General features: G+C 37.3%; 1 protein-coding gene across 2 annotated transcripts in view; it reads left to right on the forward strand.

The window, feature by feature from the left end:
• Positions 1-18,324, forward strand: part of LATS1 (large tumor suppressor kinase 1) — a 41,608-nt gene that overhangs the window by 17,750 nt on the left and 5,534 nt on the right. For both annotated transcript variants that reach the window (XM_027083554.1, XM_027083564.1), the window contains 5 exons: positions 635-782; positions 6,174-7,687; positions 10,400-10,982; positions 13,390-13,572; positions 13,778-13,884. In XM_027083554.1, the coding sequence (XP_026939355.1) occupies positions 635-782; positions 6,174-7,687; positions 10,400-10,982; positions 13,390-13,572; positions 13,778-13,884 (2,535 nt within the window). The remainder of the gene's footprint in view (positions 1-634; positions 783-6,173; positions 7,688-10,399; positions 10,983-13,389; positions 13,573-13,777; positions 13,885-18,324) is intronic.

Here is an 18,324-nt window from a genome sequence, read left to right on the forward strand (position 1 = left end):
TTTCCTCTACCATTTGTCCTATATTTGTGTCCTCATAAATAAAATTCTGTGAAAATGTAAACTCTAAGAAGGTAGGAACCAGAACTACATAGCTCTTTTACTAGTAAACACAATGATAAAGATGCTTAATAAAATACTTTAACAGTACGAAAGAGTGGTTTCCAGTATGTTGATTGATACCTTTTTAACAATCTGATAGTCTGTTTGTTTATATAAGAATCAAATTAAGAATGAGAAATTCAGAAGCATGTTGTTACGATTGTATCTGGGAAAAAACCCTAGAAGAAAACAGTAATACATTACATAAAGGTGAAAATATTAAAGAAACATTTGAAGAGTTTGAGGGTTTGTTTTCTTTAGTAATTTGAGATTGTATGGATTTTTATAGTTTTACTGTGCTGTATAGTATATCCTTGTAGCTTATTTATTTTATACATAGTAGTTTGTACCTCTTAATCCCCTACCCTTATCTTGCCCCTCCCCGCAAAGTAGTTTTACAAACAGGACATTAAATTTTGGCTTGGGGCCTTGTTCTTCAAAATTATGAATTTCTCCAGTGGAAGTTATAGTGTTGTTTCCTTCTTATTAATTATAAGATTTAAATTTTATTTCTGTTTTTAAAACTTCATACCAGGATATGGTTATACAAGCTCTTCAGAAAACTAATAACAGAAGTATAGAAGCTGCAATTGAATTCATTAGTAAAATGAGTTACCAAGATCCTCGACGGGAACAGATGGCTGCAGCAGCTGCCAGACCTATTAATGCCAACTTAAAGCCAGGTGATTAATCAAATTTTTTTCCTAGTCTCTTATTTTATAATACTTAAAAATATTTAAGTATATAAAGTGTTTTGTCTTAGAAATTGTTAGAAGCATCACGGTAAGTGAAAGCCTCAAGCTAGAAAAATAACATTATAGTGTTACACCAAAATGAATTTGCAGATGGGGCCCTAAAGTTCCATAGGTAACTCTGGTTGCAGTCTAGCAGTCTAGGTTGAGAACTGCTTGATTGCTTATAATGCAACTGAAATATTTTCCTTTTTAACCATAAATATAATTCAGACTATTCCTTTTTTATGTATATAATCTTATTGTAAAACATGTTCATCATAGATATTTGGAAAGTAAGTAAGCGAAAAAAACGCTATTAATACCCACAAGATTTTGGTATGTTTTGTTTCTCAGTCAAAAACTGGAGTGGGTTTATATGTGTGTATTTTGATTCTTATTGTTTAAGCAAAAAATGGGGTCATACTAAAACCTACTTTATTCACTTAGTATACCATGTATAACTTTCCTTGTTATTAAATGGCCTACAGAATACTTAGCTACAGTAAGGTAGACTTATCACATATGTTATTTAACCAGTCTCATTTTTTGACATTTGCCTTGTTTCCTTTTTTTTTTTTTTTTTGCCATTATAGACAGCACTGCAGTAAATTCCCTTGTACCTAAATCTTTGTACATTCCTGATGATTTGGTAAAAGTAAATTTTCAAAGACTTGCAAAAAGTTTTTCTCATAGGCATACCTCATATTATTGTGCTTCACTTTATTGCACTTCGCAGACATTTCAGTTCTTACAAATTGAAGGTTTGTGGCAATCCTGCATCAAGCAAGTCTGTCGGTGCCATTTTTCTTTTTCTTTTTTTTGCGGTATGCGGGCTTCTCACTGCTGTGGCCTCTCCCATTGTGGAGCACAGGCTCCGGACGCGCAGGCTCAGCGGCCATGGCTCACGGTCCCAGCCGCTCTGCGGCATGTGGGATCTTCCCGGACCGGGGCACGAACCCGTGTCCCCTGCATCGGCAGGCGGACTCTCAACCACTGCGCCACCAGGGAAGCCCTGTCGGTGCCATTTTTCAAACAGCATTTGCTCACTTCATGTCTCTGTGTCATATTTTGATAAATATCAAAATATTTCAAACCTTCCACCAGTAAAGATTATGACTTGCTGAAGGCTCAGATGATGGTTAGCATTTTTTTAGCAATAAAGTATTTTTTAATAAGATATGTACATTGTTTTTTAGATATAATGCTATTGCCCACTTATTAGACTGTAGTATATATATGTGCATATATACATATATTATATATATAAAGTGTAAACATAACTTTTATATGCACTGAGAAACCAAAAAGTTCACATGACTTACTTTATTGCAATATTCACCTAACTGCACCGAACCCGCAACCATCTCCATCCGAGGTATGCCTGTATTGCTGACCAGAAAGGTGTTGCCAACTTGTTTTGTCCCAGTCAGTTTAACATGAGAATGCCTATATTTGTAAATCCTAGGTATTATCCTTTTTGTATATTTAATGATTGTGAAAATACTATCATTTTACATTCACATTTCTTTGATCACTGGTGAGCTTAAATATTTGTTTATTATTTTTAAATTGACATTTTAATTCTTTCCTAATCTTGTATTTGTCTTTTTTAATTGATTTATAAGAGGCCTAATTTTTTCATTCTTTCAGCAAATTTTTCTTGATCAACCACTATTTCAGGCCCTTTGCTTGGCATTGGATATAAAGTTCTTGCCCTTTCGTGGAGTTGAGATTCTAGTAAGGGAGCTCAAATACACAAATACATGTAGAATTACAACTATGTAAGTATGAATGAAGAGGGGACAGTTATGTGGTACTATGGACTTATATAATAGAGGGATTTTTGACCTGATCAAGGAGATGAGAGAAAACCTTCCTGTGAAACTGATACTAGAGCTGATATCTGAAGAAAGACAAGGGTTAATGGGGATGGGTTTCATGAGGAGGAGTGTTCCTATGCATGGCTTGTTTGGCAGGTTTTGATGTCACATTCGAAGAAATGAAAGTGGCTAGAACGCTGAAAACAAGAGTATAAGATATGAATGGAGAAGTGCATAGGGGCCTGACTATGCAGGACTGTCTATTGATTTTATCCTGAGAGCAGCAGGAAGTTATGGAAACATTTCAAGCAGGGTAATGACATGATTAACTTTGTGTTTCAGAAAGATAGCTGCAATGGATGAGAACGGATTAGAGAGAGCAAAGGAGGGTGTCTGGATAGACTTGATAAGAAATACAATTCACAGGAAATGAAGGTAATTTGGACTAGGGAGATGGTGGTGGAGAAAATTGAATGAAATAAAGAGATAGGAGGAGTAAAATTGACAAGGACATGGCGATAGATTGCATATGGTGGGTGATAATGGAGTGGGATGACTCTTAGGCTTTTGGTGTATAAAAATGGATGGTGATACCTCACATTATGAAAGGGAACGCTAAGGGAGGACAGGATTTGATGGAGAAAGATCATAAGTCTGGTTTTAGACATAAGGTTTAGTTAGGTTCATTGAGTTATCCAAGCGAGGATGTCCCATTATTTTGCAGAACTTGTTCAGGATTCTAACTTGGTACTTCAAAATTCTTTCCCAGTTTTCGCTTCTTTTTTTTTTTGCCACGCAGCGCGGCTTGTGGGATCCTAGTTCCCTGACCAGGGATTGAACCCGGAACCAGGGTGATGGATGGTTCGTCCATGTGGATGTTGAAGTTATAGAATGTTGTCAGGGCTTAGGGTAGACTGCCAGAGTTATGGGTGAATGAGGGCGAGCAAGTAGGTGTTTATTGGGTGACCAGTAGAGGAATGAATGTGGCCTCCCACAGATAGCATGAGCTTCCAAAGAACTGGCTTTTTAAAAAGAGTTTGCAGAAATAACAATGATCTAGAAGCATAAATGGAGAGCAAAGAAGTGGAGTTCCACCTTTTAGCCCAGTTTATTTTTGAAGAAAACCTTGATTGCAAAGGACCAGCTTTAAGGACGTGGGGGGAAAGCTTGGAGCAGAGGTTAGTGATCGAGGGGCATTTGCTAGTTATAGAACAGAGTGTGTCTAGAGGGCAACAGTGGGAGGGTTTAGGAAGTGGAAGAACACAGAGAACTTTATGGGAGGTGCAGAGCAGTAGGGATGGCAGTGTACTTGAGGGTTGCAGAGATTTCGTCTTACCTGGTAAAAGCTGGGAGAGTGACTTGGTGCATTTGGCCTCAGCTGACTATCCGAGGAAGGTGACACCGAGCCTGTGGTCAGAGGACTTGTCTAGCTTGCCCAGAGTGATGACTTTCCCTGAAGTCATAGACCCAAGATGCTGCCCAGCCTAGATGAAATAGAATGTTAAACTGTACATTCTGAATATTTACCAGGTTTTTTTCATGTGTTATTAAATGTATTTTCTCCCAGGATGATGTTGACCCTTCAGATTTGTGGGTGTTTTCTTGTTTTGTTCTGAATGGTGCTAAGTGTTTTATGTATTTAAATCTATCAGTCTGTTACTGTATGTTCTCTACCTTTGTCATACTTGGGAAGACCTTCCCAGGAGGTACAAAGAGGTACCCCAATATTATCGAATGTTCACTGGTTTTCTCCTAGTACTTGTATGGTTTCATCTTTAACATTTAAATGTTTAATCCTTCTGGAATGTATTATTTATATGTATCATATCTTATACGAATGTATTATATATATTTTTTAAATGTATTATACTTTTCTTAGTGACCAGATTATTTTAAATACTTCGGGTTTTTTTGGTATCGTATGTTTTCTTGCCTGTTTAATTTATTTGGAAATTCCATTAAATAGAGACTTTGTAAATCTCTACCTTATTTAGTGTTCAGCTAATTATCCCCTACTGCCTTTTTTTGTTTTAAAAGCCATACTGAAATGTATTTAAAATTAGTGTTATATCTATGAAAATTACAAATGGACACATCCTTTGGCTCAATAATGCCATTTCTAATAATTTGTCTACTTAACATATATATGAAATGGTATCTGTACAAAATTCTTCATTGCTTTTTGTGGGGGAGGGGTAAAACAAAAGACTGGAAACAACCTTAACAGCCATCAGTAGGGAAACTGATTAAGTAAATTTGGGTACATCCATATAGTGAAAAACTGTAATAACATTTTTTAAAGGTAAAGAAACACTTTATGTACTACTACAGAATCTTCAGTTTTTTTAATGAAAAGACCCAGGCACAATAGTATATATAGGAGGTATACTTTTTTTTAATTTAAGTGTAGTTGATCTACAGTGTTAGTTTCTGATGTACAACAAAGTGATACAGTTATGCATATACATATTCTTTTCCATGGTTTATTACAGGATATTGAATATAAGTTCCCTGTGCTCTACAGTAGGACCTTGTTTTTTATCCATTCTGTATATAATAGTTTGCATCTGCTCATCCCAACCTCCCAATCCAACCCTTCCCCGCCTCCACCCACCCACCCACCCTTGGCAACCACAAATCTGTTCTTTATGTCTGAGTCTGTTTCTGTTTTTTAGGTAAGTTCATATGTGTCATATTTTAGGTTCCACATATAAGTGATATCATATGGTATTTATCTTTCTTTTTCTGACTTACTTCACTTAGTATGATAATCTCTGGTTGCATCCATATAGCTACAAATGGCATTATTTCATTCTTCTTTATGGCTGAGTAATATTCCATTGTGTGTGTGTGTGTGTGTGTGTGTGTGTGTGTGTGTGTGTGTGTTTTTTTTATTTTTTTTTATATATATATATATATATATATAATATATATATACCACATTTTCTTTATCCATTCATCTATCAGTGGACATTTAGGTTGTTTCCATGTCTTGGCTATTGTAAATAGTGCTGCTATGAACATAGGGGTGCATGTATCTTTTCAAATTATAGTTTTGTCTAGATATATGCCCAGGCGTGGGATTGCTGGATCATATGGCAACTCTATTTTTAGTTTTTTTGATGAACCTCCATACTGTTCTCCACAGTGGCTGCACCAATTTACATTCCCACCAACAGCATAGGAGGGTTCCCTTTCCCTTTTCTAGTACTGTTTACTTGTGTATTCCTAAAATATCTTACTGATGACATTAGTTACCTTCAGTGACATTGGTTGCCCAAGGGACGGGGTGGGTGTCCTTTTGTACTGCTTGAATTTTGAGCTATGAGAATGTGTTACCCAGTCAAAAATAAATAAAATTTTAAAAGGTAAAATAAAAGCACATACTCAAATTTGATTTTTGTGATTCTTGAAAGAGAATTATCATTTAGTAGTGTTAGAATTCCAAGCTAAATTTTTCGAAAGTAAGAGGTTAAAAAAACATGTGTTTTTTTTGTTTGTTTTTGTTTTATTCCCATAGGGAGTGTGCAACAATCAGTTAACCGCAAACAAAGCTGGAAAGGTTCTAAAGAATCCTTAGTTCCTCAGAGACATGGCCCACCACTAGGAGAAAGTGTGGCCTATCGTTCTGAAAGTCCCAACTCACAGACAGATGTAGGAAGACCTTTGTCAGGATCTGGTATAACAGCATTTACTCAAGCTCACCCTAGCAACGGACAGAGAGTGAACCCCCCCCCACCTCCTCAAGTCAGGAGTGTCACTCCTCCACCACCTCCAAGAGGCCAGACTCCCCCGCCAAGAGGTACAACTCCACCTCCCCCATCATGGGAACCAAACACTCAAACAAAGCGCTATTCTGGGAACATGGAATATGTAATCTCCCGCATCTCTCCTGTTCCACCTGGAGCCTGGCAGGAGGGCTATCCTCCACCACCTCTTAACACGTCCCCAATGAATCCTCCTAATCAGGGACAGAGAGGCATTAATTCTGTTCCTGTTGGCAGGCAACCAATCATCATGCAGAGTGCTAACAAATTTAACTTTCCACCAGGGAGACCTGGAATTCAGAATGGTAGTGGCCAGACTGATTTTATGATACACCAAAATGTTGTCCCTGCTGGCGCTGTGAATCGGCAGCCACCGCCTCCATACCCTCTGACCCCAGCTAATGGACAAAGCCCTTCTGCTTTACAGACAGGAGGATCTGCTGCTCCTTCATCATACACAAATGGGAATATTCCTCAGTCTATGATGGTGCCAAACAGAAATAGTCATAACATGGAACTTTATAACATTAATGTACCTGGACTGCAAACAACTTGGCCTCAGTCATCTTCTGCTCCTGCCCAGTCATCCCCGAGCAGTGGACATGAAATCCCTACATGGCAACCTAACATACCAGTGAGGTCAAATTCTTTTAATAACCCATTAGGAAATAGAACAAGTCATTCTGCTAATTCTCAGCCTTCAGCTACAACAGTCACTGCTATTACACCAGCTCCCATTCAACAGCCTGTGAAAAGTATACGTGTATTGAAACCAGAGCTGCAGACTGCTTTAGCACCTACACACCCTTCTTGGATACCACAGCCAATTCAAACTGTTCAACCTGGTCCTTTTTCTGAGGGTACCACTTCAAATATGACCGTTATGCCGCCTGTTGCTGAAGCTCCAAACTATCAAGGTCCACCACCACCTTACCCCAAACATCTGCTACACCAAAACCCATCTGTTCCTCCATATGAATCAGTCAATAAATCTAGCAAAGAGGAACAGCCGAGCTTGCCCAAGGAAGATGAGAGTGAGAAAAGTTATGAAAATGTTGATAATGGAGATAAAGAAAAGAAACAGATTACCACTTCACCTATCACCGTTAGGAAAAACAAGAAAGATGAAGAGCGAAGGGAATCTCGTATCCAAAGTTATTCTCCTCAGGCATTTAAATTCTTTATGGAGCAACATGTAGAAAATGTACTCAAATCTCATCAGCAGCGTCTACATCGTAAAAAACAATTAGAGAACGAAATGATGCGGGTAAAACCTCTTTTTAAAAATTTTTTATTTTTATTGGAGTATAGTTGATTTACAATGTTGTGTTAGTTTCAGGTGTACAGCAAAGTGATTCAGTTATACATATACATATATCCACTCTTTTTTAGATTCTTTTCCCATATAGGCCATTACAGAATATTGAGTAGAGTTTTGTGCTATACAGTAGGTCCTTATTAGTTATCTATTTAATATATAGTAGTGTGTATATGTCAATCCCAATCTCCTAATTTATCCCTCCCCCCTCCTTACCCCCCTGGTAACCATCAGTTTGTTTTCTACATCTGTGACTCTATTTCTGTTTTGTAAATAAGTCCATTTGTACCATTTTTTTTTAGATTCCACATATAAGCGATATCATATGATATTTGTCTTTCTCTGACTTCACTCAGTGTGACAATCTCTAGGTCCATCCATGTTGCTGCAAATGGCATTATTTCATTCTTTTTTTACAGCTGAGTATAAAACCTTTTAAAATGTCCATTTTTATACTTGATTATGTATTTGCTTGTTTATTTTAAAATACTGTGGTCCAGTATTTTTCTTTCTTTTTATCCTAAATATATTATCAATTATTTAAAAGTCAGTAAACATTAAGTATTTTTGATTATACCATTTTATTTTAGCATTTCATGATTTACTCAGAATTTTTTATAATAAAGTTGTAATAAATTAAGAAAAGTACAGTTTACAGTGTGTAGTTTAGGTATGCATAATCCCTTTAATGGAAATTGGAGCAAGGGTTTTTTTCTAGAGTTTACACATTATCTTACATTTTAAAATAAACTAGAAATATCTGGGTCCCATCTCTTGATAAACTTATGAAACATTTATTTTTATTTACAGTAGTTTTGGGGCTTGGGGGCTTATTCATTAGATTGGTCTTATTAGAAAGTGTCAGACACATCTCCTTTCAGTTATTTCCCCTTCTGATTTTATTTTTATAATGTACTAGAAAAATATGTTGAAATTATTAAATCAGACTACTAAAAAGGAGATCAGAATAATTAAACACTTTAGATTAATATCTGTTTTTGATTCCATGTAGATCTCTTCACTAGATATTACGGTGGTACTCTCATTATTATTTTTATCCTGTATTTACAGTTCAAAGGTTTGGCTCCTAATCTTACATCTAGTGCTCAAAAGCCAAGAGGCTTAAATTTATGTTAAACTTCCTTATGAAACTTGAGAGAGCCATTCTTTTAAAATGATTTTTCTAAATCTGATTTCACAGTATAGTTACTCCTGCTATAAATTGAATTTTGTGAGGTGAGAAATACCATGATAACCTGTATGACTTATCCATATTTAGCTCTTAGGATTTCTTACTAAAGTCTGTCTGTATGTATTTTCTTAGTTTATTTTTCCTTTTTCCTCTTCACTTTCACTAATAGCTGATTTAAACTTTTATGGTGTTGGAAGCTTTGCTGACTTCTGTAGCCTCCATTACTGTGTAGGCAAGTAAGATTTTTAGAGAAATAGTTCTGTACTAAGTCTGGCATGCCACCCTTAAAAGATTTTGCATGCAAACGCGCATCCTAACAGAAGCATGAGGTTGCTATATTTTAATTAGTCTTGCATTTCTAGAATTATACTCTACTTTTCAAATCAAATTCCTTTTCTATTTAGATTCTTTTTTATTTTTTTTTTGCGGTACGCGGGCCTCCCACCGCTGTGGCCTCTCCCGTTGCGGAGCACAGGGTCCGGACACGCCGGCCCAGCGGCCATAGCTCACGGGCCCAGCCACCCTGTGGCACGTGGGACCCTCCCAGACCAGGGCACGAACCCAGATCCCCTGCATTGGCAGGCGGACTCTCAACCACTGCGCCACCAGATAAGCCCTCTATTTAAATTCTTAAGTTAATTCTTCATTAACTAGTCAAAAATGAGCTATTCATTCCTTCTGAATCCAGGTATTCCATGTCTACTTAGACGTTGGTTTTTGTTTTATCTGTTTTTTTGGTATCTTCATAAGTCACACTGACTATTCTTTGAAACATTCCAAAATATCTAAAAGATACCTTGTAATCAAAAAAGTTGTCCCTTTTAAATAAGGTAGGACATACCCTTTGCATTTTGCATTAGTGGTGGCTGTGAGTCCTACCCCTACTCTAATGCCCTGAGAAAGATAAAAGGAAAGACTGACTGTTAATGAGTGGTTAGGTTAGGAAAGACATTCTTTTGTTCTCAATACATCAGTTTTTTAGAATAAATGAACCTGAAGTGGAAGAATTTCTTTTCATGAAGGATAAAATGAAAAGAAGACTATTTGAGGCATAGGCATTCCACAAAGAGATGCATATAATGAAAGCAATCTAATTACGTAGTTTGGGATGAATATGCATGGAGAGATAGATGAGGGTGCATGTTAACATGTTTGGCTATTGCACACTGGGAACGTGTTTTTTGACTGCATTAGAGAAGAGTAGAAAGCTGAACATTGATATCATCTTCTCCTTGCTCTCTACAGCAGACTTTGCATATACACTCACCTTGTGTATCCTGTTAACTATTTCTTACGCTGCACTTTTGATAATTAATTTTCTCTGAAGTATATTCTAGATTTCTAACATGCTTTATTAAAAATTATTATGCATTTAACCTTTAAATATATGCCTGAATTTTTTCCAAGCGATTTCTTAATATTCAGTATAGAAGATAATTCCTCATTTAATATTTAGTTTATTTGCCTAGGTTGGATTATCTCAAGATGCCCAAGATCAAATGAGAAAGATGCTTTGCCAAAAAGAGTCTAATTACATCCGTCTTAAGAGGGCTAAAATGGACAAGTCTATGTTTGTGAAGATAAAGACATTAGGAATAGGAGCATTTGGTGAAGTCTGTCTAGCAAGAAAAGTAGATACTAAGGCTTTATATGCAACAAAAACTCTTCGAAAGAAAGATGTTCTACTTCGAAATCAAGTTGCTCACGTTAAAGCTGAGAGAGATATCCTGGCCGAAGCTGACAACGAATGGGTAGTTCGTCTTTATTATTCATTCCAAGACAAGGACAATTTATACTTTGTAATGGACTATATTCCTGGGGGTGATATGATGAGCCTATTAATTAGAATGGGCATCTTTCCAGAAAATCTGGCACGATTCTACATAGCAGAACTTACCTGTGCGGTTGAAAGTGTTCATAAAATGGGTTTTATTCATAGAGATATTAAACCTGATAACATTTTGATTGATCGTGATGGTCATATTAAATTGACTGACTTCGGCCTCTGCACTGGCTTCAGATGGACGCATGATTCTAAGTACTATCAGAGTGGTGAGTAAAATCATAAAATTTGTTTGGACATTTGCATATGATTTATAATGCAATAAAATATAAGATGGTATTATCCCTGGATGGGAGCCAGAAGTCCTGGGTCAGGTCTTGACTCCACTGGATAAATGTGGGTGAATCCTTCAGACACTTAGATTTATAAAATGAAAGAGTGTGCTAGAATTAATTATTTCTAAATATCATTAACATTTTTGAGTTAATCTCTTTACATTTTATTAATTTGAAATATGTCAGACAAATAACAATTTGAAAATAATTTTTAAATGAAGCCCCATACCCACCATTCAGCTTAAGAACTAGATTATTAGTACTTTTGAAGACCCTAAACAATCACCTCCTTTTCTTTCTTCCATAGGAGTATTTCAGAACGCCATAATCAGTTCTTTACTTTTCTCTACACTCTTACCACATATGTATATATCCCTAAATAATTTATTATTTCATTTTGCCTTCTCTTGAACCTTTATTTAAATGTAATCATTCTATATGTAGTCTTCGGTGTTGACTTCCTTTATTTGTTTGAGGTTCATCTGTGTTCCTGCATATAACATTTATTTTCACGACTGTTTAGGCTTCTGTTGTATGACTGTTATACAGCTTGTTTAACCTTAAACACTTTATGTACATGATTCTGTTTAATCTTCACAACGTCATTGTGAGGCAGAGTGAAGAAACCGAGGCTAAGTTAGAATAAGAAACTTGCTCGTGGTCAGACAGAAGATAAGTGTAAGGGCTAGGCTTTGAACTGAGGTTTGTCTGCCTACAGGGCCCCTGTTATTTCTTCTATACCACACTGCCTCACCAAAATCCCTCCAAGCACTAATGGAAGTATAAGTCAACCTAACATTTGTTGGATACTCAATATGACTAGGTGCTTTACATATTTTCTGATTTAATGCTTACAGCAATCCTCTGAGGTAAGTATAAGTGGCCTCCAGTGCTTCTTGTGAACACAAGTAGATTGACATTAAATGGATAAAACTGAGATACTACTAGGAGTAGATCCTGAACCTACTTTAATATTCAGCTTAACATAATTTAATGTCTCCCCAGATTCACCTGAATTACTTGGGGTTCATCTTACAAATATGATTCTTAGGCTCTATTCCAGTCTTCTGATTGAAAATCTCCACTGAGGGTAGAAATTGTATTTTAATCAAACATCCTAGATGATTATTACAGTTAGGTTAATTTCAAATATTTTTTTTCCTAGATGGTTTCATCCAGTCATGGCTTTAATTACTAGCTCTACATCAATGACTTCCAAATCTCTCTTCCTCCCTTTCACAAGGATTCCTAATAGATCTTTCAAACTTAACATTGCCAATCAACAACTCTTACTTTCTCCCCCTCCATATTTGTTCCCCCTCCCTTTTAGTAAATGTACTACCACCACCCGTCCTTGATTCTTTCTCCATACCCTCCACATCTGATCCCTCAGTAAGTCCTGCTTACTCCACCTCTAAATATATCTTCAATCTGTTCACTTTTCTCCATGTGCACTGTTACCATCACAGTCCAAACTTCACTGTAATAGCCTCTTACCTGATCTCTTTTTCACCCTTGTTCCCCCTATAATCTATTCTCTATACAGCAGTTAAAGTTTTCTTTTTTAAACATTTATCAGACCTTTTCATTCTCTTGCTTCACACTCTCCAGTATCTTCCTGCTGCACTTCGAGGAAAAAGCAGACCATTTCTTTCGCTCGCACACCCTTGTGCACTGGCTCCTGCTCTATTTCCTACCGTTCTCCCCTTACGAACCACACTGCTCTTCTCTCTGGTGCTGTTGGGATTGTGTGGGCGCCTTGCTCTGGTTTTCAGATGGTTGAGTTCCTCTTATTTTTTTACAAATGTCACCTCAGTTGGTCTTCCCAAGACACCCTAGAACATTTGCCATATCACCACCCCATGTTGATTCTCTGTATGGAATGCATCACTATGTTTCTTATATATGTATTTGTTTGTTGTATTTCTCCCCTACCGAGAAGCTGCCTGAGAGGAGAATAGTGTCTTTATTATTATCGTTGTCATTTGCTGAATGAATGAAAGACAAATCTAATTTGTTTGAAACTTTGTCCAGAGTAGTATTGCAGAGCAGTCTGAGTACCAAATTCTCAATCCTACCTACTCAAATGATTTTTACCGTCATCACTTAATATTGAGTAAATTACTGCATCTTAGGCTTATTTTTCTTAGTGTAAAACTTATCCTATTGATATTTCAAGAGTGCAGCCTCTAATTATTAATAAACACCATCAGTGATTTGCTATACATTGTGTCTCAGCTTGTCAACAAGGGCAAGCGTTGTTAACTCTGAACTATGACGTCAAAAGATTAAACAGGCTAGGTTTACTCTTGTTGCTTTTATTTATTTTTTTACTATACAGGTGACCATCCACGGCAAGATAGTATGGATTTCAGTAATGAATGGGGTGACCCCTCTAACTGTCGATGTGGAGATAGACTGAAGCCACTAGAGCGGAGAGCTGCACGCCAGCACCAGCGATGTCTTGCACATTCTTTGGTTGGGACTCCCAATTATATTGCACCTGAAGTGTTGTTACGAACAGGTAAAACGTTTGTTTCATAAATAATCTCAGTATGCCTTTAGACCAGCTGAAACTTACATTAGAATATGGCTCGTTTCAGGCTTATAATAAAAGTATTAATTTTACAGTATAAATTGTTGATTTAATATTAATTTTGATTGTATTAATTCTGAGCACTTTTTAAAAAGTGCTTATGAATAACCATAACTTTGGTATCTTATTTTAGGCTATACACAGTTATGTGACTGGTGGAGTGTTGGTGTCATTCTTTTTGAAATGTTGGTGGGACAACCTCCTTTCTTGGCACAAACACCATTTGAAACACAAGTGAAGGTAAGGTGTAGAATCTATACCAAAAGAATTGTTATGAAGTCCCAATACCATACACCTTTATCAGTCCTTTACTTTGAGCATCTTAATCTAGAATTAAAGAAAGAACTTGTAAGGATACAGGAACCCACTAAAATTCCATGAGTGAACGCTTATCTCCATCATATCACTGTTCCTCATTCATACACTACATTCATATTTCATTCTCATAGAAGTTTTTAGTACCTTTTGAAGATGTATTCCAGTTTACTCTTACTACTGGCTGCTGGCTTTGTTTCCTTTCATGCACATTCTAGCCTCAAACTACTAACAAATGTCTGTATCTCCCTGGCACTTAAATGAAAAGTTGCTCACAATTTTGACCATAAATTGTCCCATTAAAAAACCCTTTAGTGGCCTTGTCTGTGGGTTAAAGTCCAAATTTGTCCTCAGTTCCTTTGTTCGTACCATTCCCTCTGTCTGGAATGTCCTTCTTTCTCTCCCATGTTTCACAACCTTCCCCCTTTCTGGTTCACTCCTGGTCATTTTAATCATTCTCTGAGAATGTCTTAAGATACCATATTTTCTATGATGCTCTCCTCAAGTTACAACTTCTGACATTGCATTTAATACATTATATTTAAAACTTCTTTTAGAATTTCTTTTATTACAGGTCTACTGGTAATGCATTCTTTCAGGTTTGTGTCAGGTTTGTTTGAAAGTGTCTTTATTTCCCCTTCATTTTAATATATATGTATATATGTAAGTATATGCATATGTATAAATACATGTATATTTGTGTGGGTGCTGTGCGTGTAAAAAATTGAATGCTTTCTCCCTAATTTCAAGAACAAGGCAAGGATGTCTATTCTAATGAGTCTTACTCAACAAAGTTCTTAGCCAGTGTAATACAGCAACAAAAAAAATAAAAGGCATAAAGATTAGAAAAAAATAAAAACTTGCTTTATTCACAGATGACATAATTTTCTATACTGAAAATCCCAGGGAATCTGTGCAAAACTCCAAAAAACTAATAAGTGAGTTTAGCCAGGTTGTAGAATATAAGGGTACTACGTAAAAATCAATTGTATTTCTATAGTCAAGTAATGAACAAATGGAAAATGAAATTTTAAAACAATACCATTTACAGTAGCTTCCCCAAAATGAAATACTTAGGTATAATATTGGGTCATATTATACCTATAATTCTATTAGGTATAAATCTAATAGAACATGAACAAGATCTGAATGCTAAAAGTTACAGACTCTGATGGAAAAAAACAAGATCTTAATAAATGGAGAATCATACTGTGTTGATGGATTGGAAGACTCAACATAGTAAAGCTATCAGTTCCCCCAAAACTAATCTACAGATTTCACTCAAATCCAATAAAAATTCCCAGCAGGAATTTTTGTAGGTATAGGTGCGCCAATTCTAAAATTGATATGGGTAGACAAAGAAACTGATAACAAAACAGGGGTTTTTTTTAAATTTATTTTTTATTTATTTATTTTTGGCCGTGTTGGGTCTTTGTTGCAGTGCGTGGGCTTCTCATTGTGGTGGCTTCTCTTGTTGCGGAGCACAGGCTCTAGGCGCGCGGGCTTCAGTAGTTGTGGCTCGTGGGTTCTAGAGCGCAGGCTCAGTAGTTGTGGCGCACAGGGCTTAGTTGCTCCGCGGCATTTGGGATCTTCCCGTGTCCCCTGCGTTGGCAGGCGGATTCTTAACTACTGCGCCACCAGGGAAGTCCCACAAAAACAGTTTTTTAAAAGAAGGACAAAGTTTGAGGAATCAACTACTTGATTTTAAGTCTTACTATGAAGTTACAGTAGTCCAGACAGTGTGATATTGGCAAGAGGATACACACACAGATAATGGAACAGGATAGTGAATAGGGAAATAGGACCACACAAATATGGCCATTTGTTCTTTGACAAAGGTACAAATGGAGAAAGGATAGTATTTCAACAAATGGTGATGGAAAGATTGGTCAGCCATATACAAAAAATACTGACTCAACATAAACCTCACACCTTACACAAAGATTACCTCAAAATGAGTCATAGATCTAGATAAAATATAAAGGCTATACTTTTTTTTTTTGCGGTACGCGGGCCTCTCACTGTTGTGCCCTCTCCCGTTGCGGAGCACAGGCTCCGGATGCGCAGGCTCAGCGGCCATGGCTCACGGGCCCAGCCGCTCCGCAGCATGTGGGATCTTACCAGACCGGGGCACGAACCCGTGTCCCCTGCATTGGCAGGTGGACTCTCAACCACTGCGCCACCAGGGAAGCCCCATAAAGGCTATACTTTTAAAAGAAAATGTAGGAGAAAATCTCTATGGCCTAGGCTTAGGTGAAGAGTTCTTAGAAATGACATCAGAATCATGGTTCATTAAAGAAAAGGTTGAGAATTTGGACTTCATCAAAAATTAAAAACTTTCAGTCTGCCAAAGACATGGTCAAACAATGAAAAGACAAGCTACAGTTTGGGAGAAAATACTTGCAGGTCACATACCCAACAGCAGGCTTATCTCTAGACTATTTAAGAATCAAAAGTTAAAGAAAAACAGCCTAATCCAGTGACTTGATAGAGGTTTCCTTAAATGCCTGTATCAGAAAAGGAAAGCATGTCTCTCTCTTTAAGTATTCCTGAGAGGGTCAAAAGAAAGGCAGGCCTCTGGACTGGTCCCTCAGGGAATCACCAAGACCAACCAAAATGCACAGCCTCAAATTTTTGGAAGGCAGGGTCCTTACTGCCTACCTTGGCACCATACCAGGAAAATGGGCTGCCCTCTCCATAACCACGGTGGGGCTGAGCAATGGTGAATGGTAGTTGGTTCATGCAGACTGCTATCTTACCAAGTTTTAGCAGCTTTTCCCTTCATGAAGCACTCCCCTCGTTGCTCTTAGGGTCAAGTCAGATTCCACAGTACCAAAATGGTTGATTATGATAAGAGTTGAATTTTTTTTTCTCAGTTTAATGGTTGTTTTTGTGGAGGGACTGACCACTGAGGCTTCCTATTTGCCATTTTCCATGAGATCTCACTCTACTGTGTTTTTTTTTTTTCTACTGTGTTTTTGACTATTATCTCTTTATATAGTTCTGTTAGAGGTTGCTCTAGTGATTACAAGATACATACTAAATTTTCATTGTCTACTTAGAATCAGTATCTTGCCACTAAAAGTTCAGTGTAGAACCTTACTACCATATAGGTCCCTTCATTCTCTACCCTTTGTGTCTTAGGGTTTTTTTGTTTGTTTTTTATTTATTTATTTTTGGCTGCACTGGGACCCCGCTGTCGCGCGCGGGCTTTCTCCAGTTGCAGAGAGCAGGGGCCACTCTTTGTTGCGGTGTGTGGGCTTCTCACTGCAGTGGCCTCTCCTGTTGCGGAGCATGGGCTCCAGGCACGCGGGCTTCAGTAGTCGTGGCTCACGGGCTCCAGAGCACAGGCCCAGTAGCCGTGGTGCATGGGCCTAGCTGCTCCATGGCATATGGGATCCTCCCGGACCAGGGCTCGAACCCGAGTCCCCTGCATTGACAGGTGGACTCCCAACCACTGCGCCACCAGGGAAGCCCTGTGTCTTAGTTTTTTATACATCACGTCTACATACATTTAAAACCTCATCCAGGAGTTCCCTGGTGGTCCAGTGGTTAAGACTTCACCTTCCAAAGCATGGGCAGCTGAGATCCCACATGCCTCCTGGCCAAAAAAAAAAAACCAGAACATGAAACAGAAGCAATATTGTAACAAATTCAATAAAGACTTTAAAAATGGTCCACATCAAAAAAAATAAAAAGCCTCATCCAACAATGTTACAGTTTTTGTTTTCAACCATCAACTTATTTTAAAGAACTCAAGATGAGAATAGTCATTTGTATTTACGCAGATAGTTAGCATTTTCCTTGCTTTCCTGCATTCCTGATGTTTTATGATTCTTTCTCTATCAATCCCTTCTGTCTGAAGAACTTCCTTTAGCAAATATTTTAGAGCAGGTTTGCTTATAGCAGATCATTTTAGTTTTCCTTCATCTAAGAATGTCTTTATTTCACCTTCCTTAGGATATTATCACTTGGTAATAGAAGTCTGGGTTTCAGTTCTTGCAGCACTTTAAAACGTATCCACTTCTGTCCTCCATAGTTTTCTGATGAGAAATCTACAGTAATTCAAATCATTGTTCCCTCAAGTAATGCATCATTTTTCACTGGATACTTATAAGAAATTTTCTTTAGCTCTCAGTGTTGTAATTAAGATTTGTCTGGGCATGGATTTCTTAGGGCTTGTCCTGTTTGGTGTCTCTTGACACCAAACAGCATCTTTAATTTACAGGTTTGTCTTTTATCAGATTTGGAGAATTTTCAGCCATCATTTCTTCAAATATTTTTTCTGTACCACATATTTTTTCCTTTTGGAACTCTGACACCAACATTAGACCTTTTGGTATAGTCCCGCAGGTTACTGAGGTT

The sequence above is a fragment of the Aethalodelphis obliquidens genome, unplaced genomic scaffold, assembly GCF_003676395.1.
Source record: "Aethalodelphis obliquidens isolate GAN/ISIS:26980383/991018 unplaced genomic scaffold, ASM367639v1 scaffold3, whole genome shotgun sequence".
Classification (NCBI taxonomy): domain Eukaryota; kingdom Metazoa; phylum Chordata; class Mammalia; order Artiodactyla; family Delphinidae; genus Aethalodelphis; species Aethalodelphis obliquidens.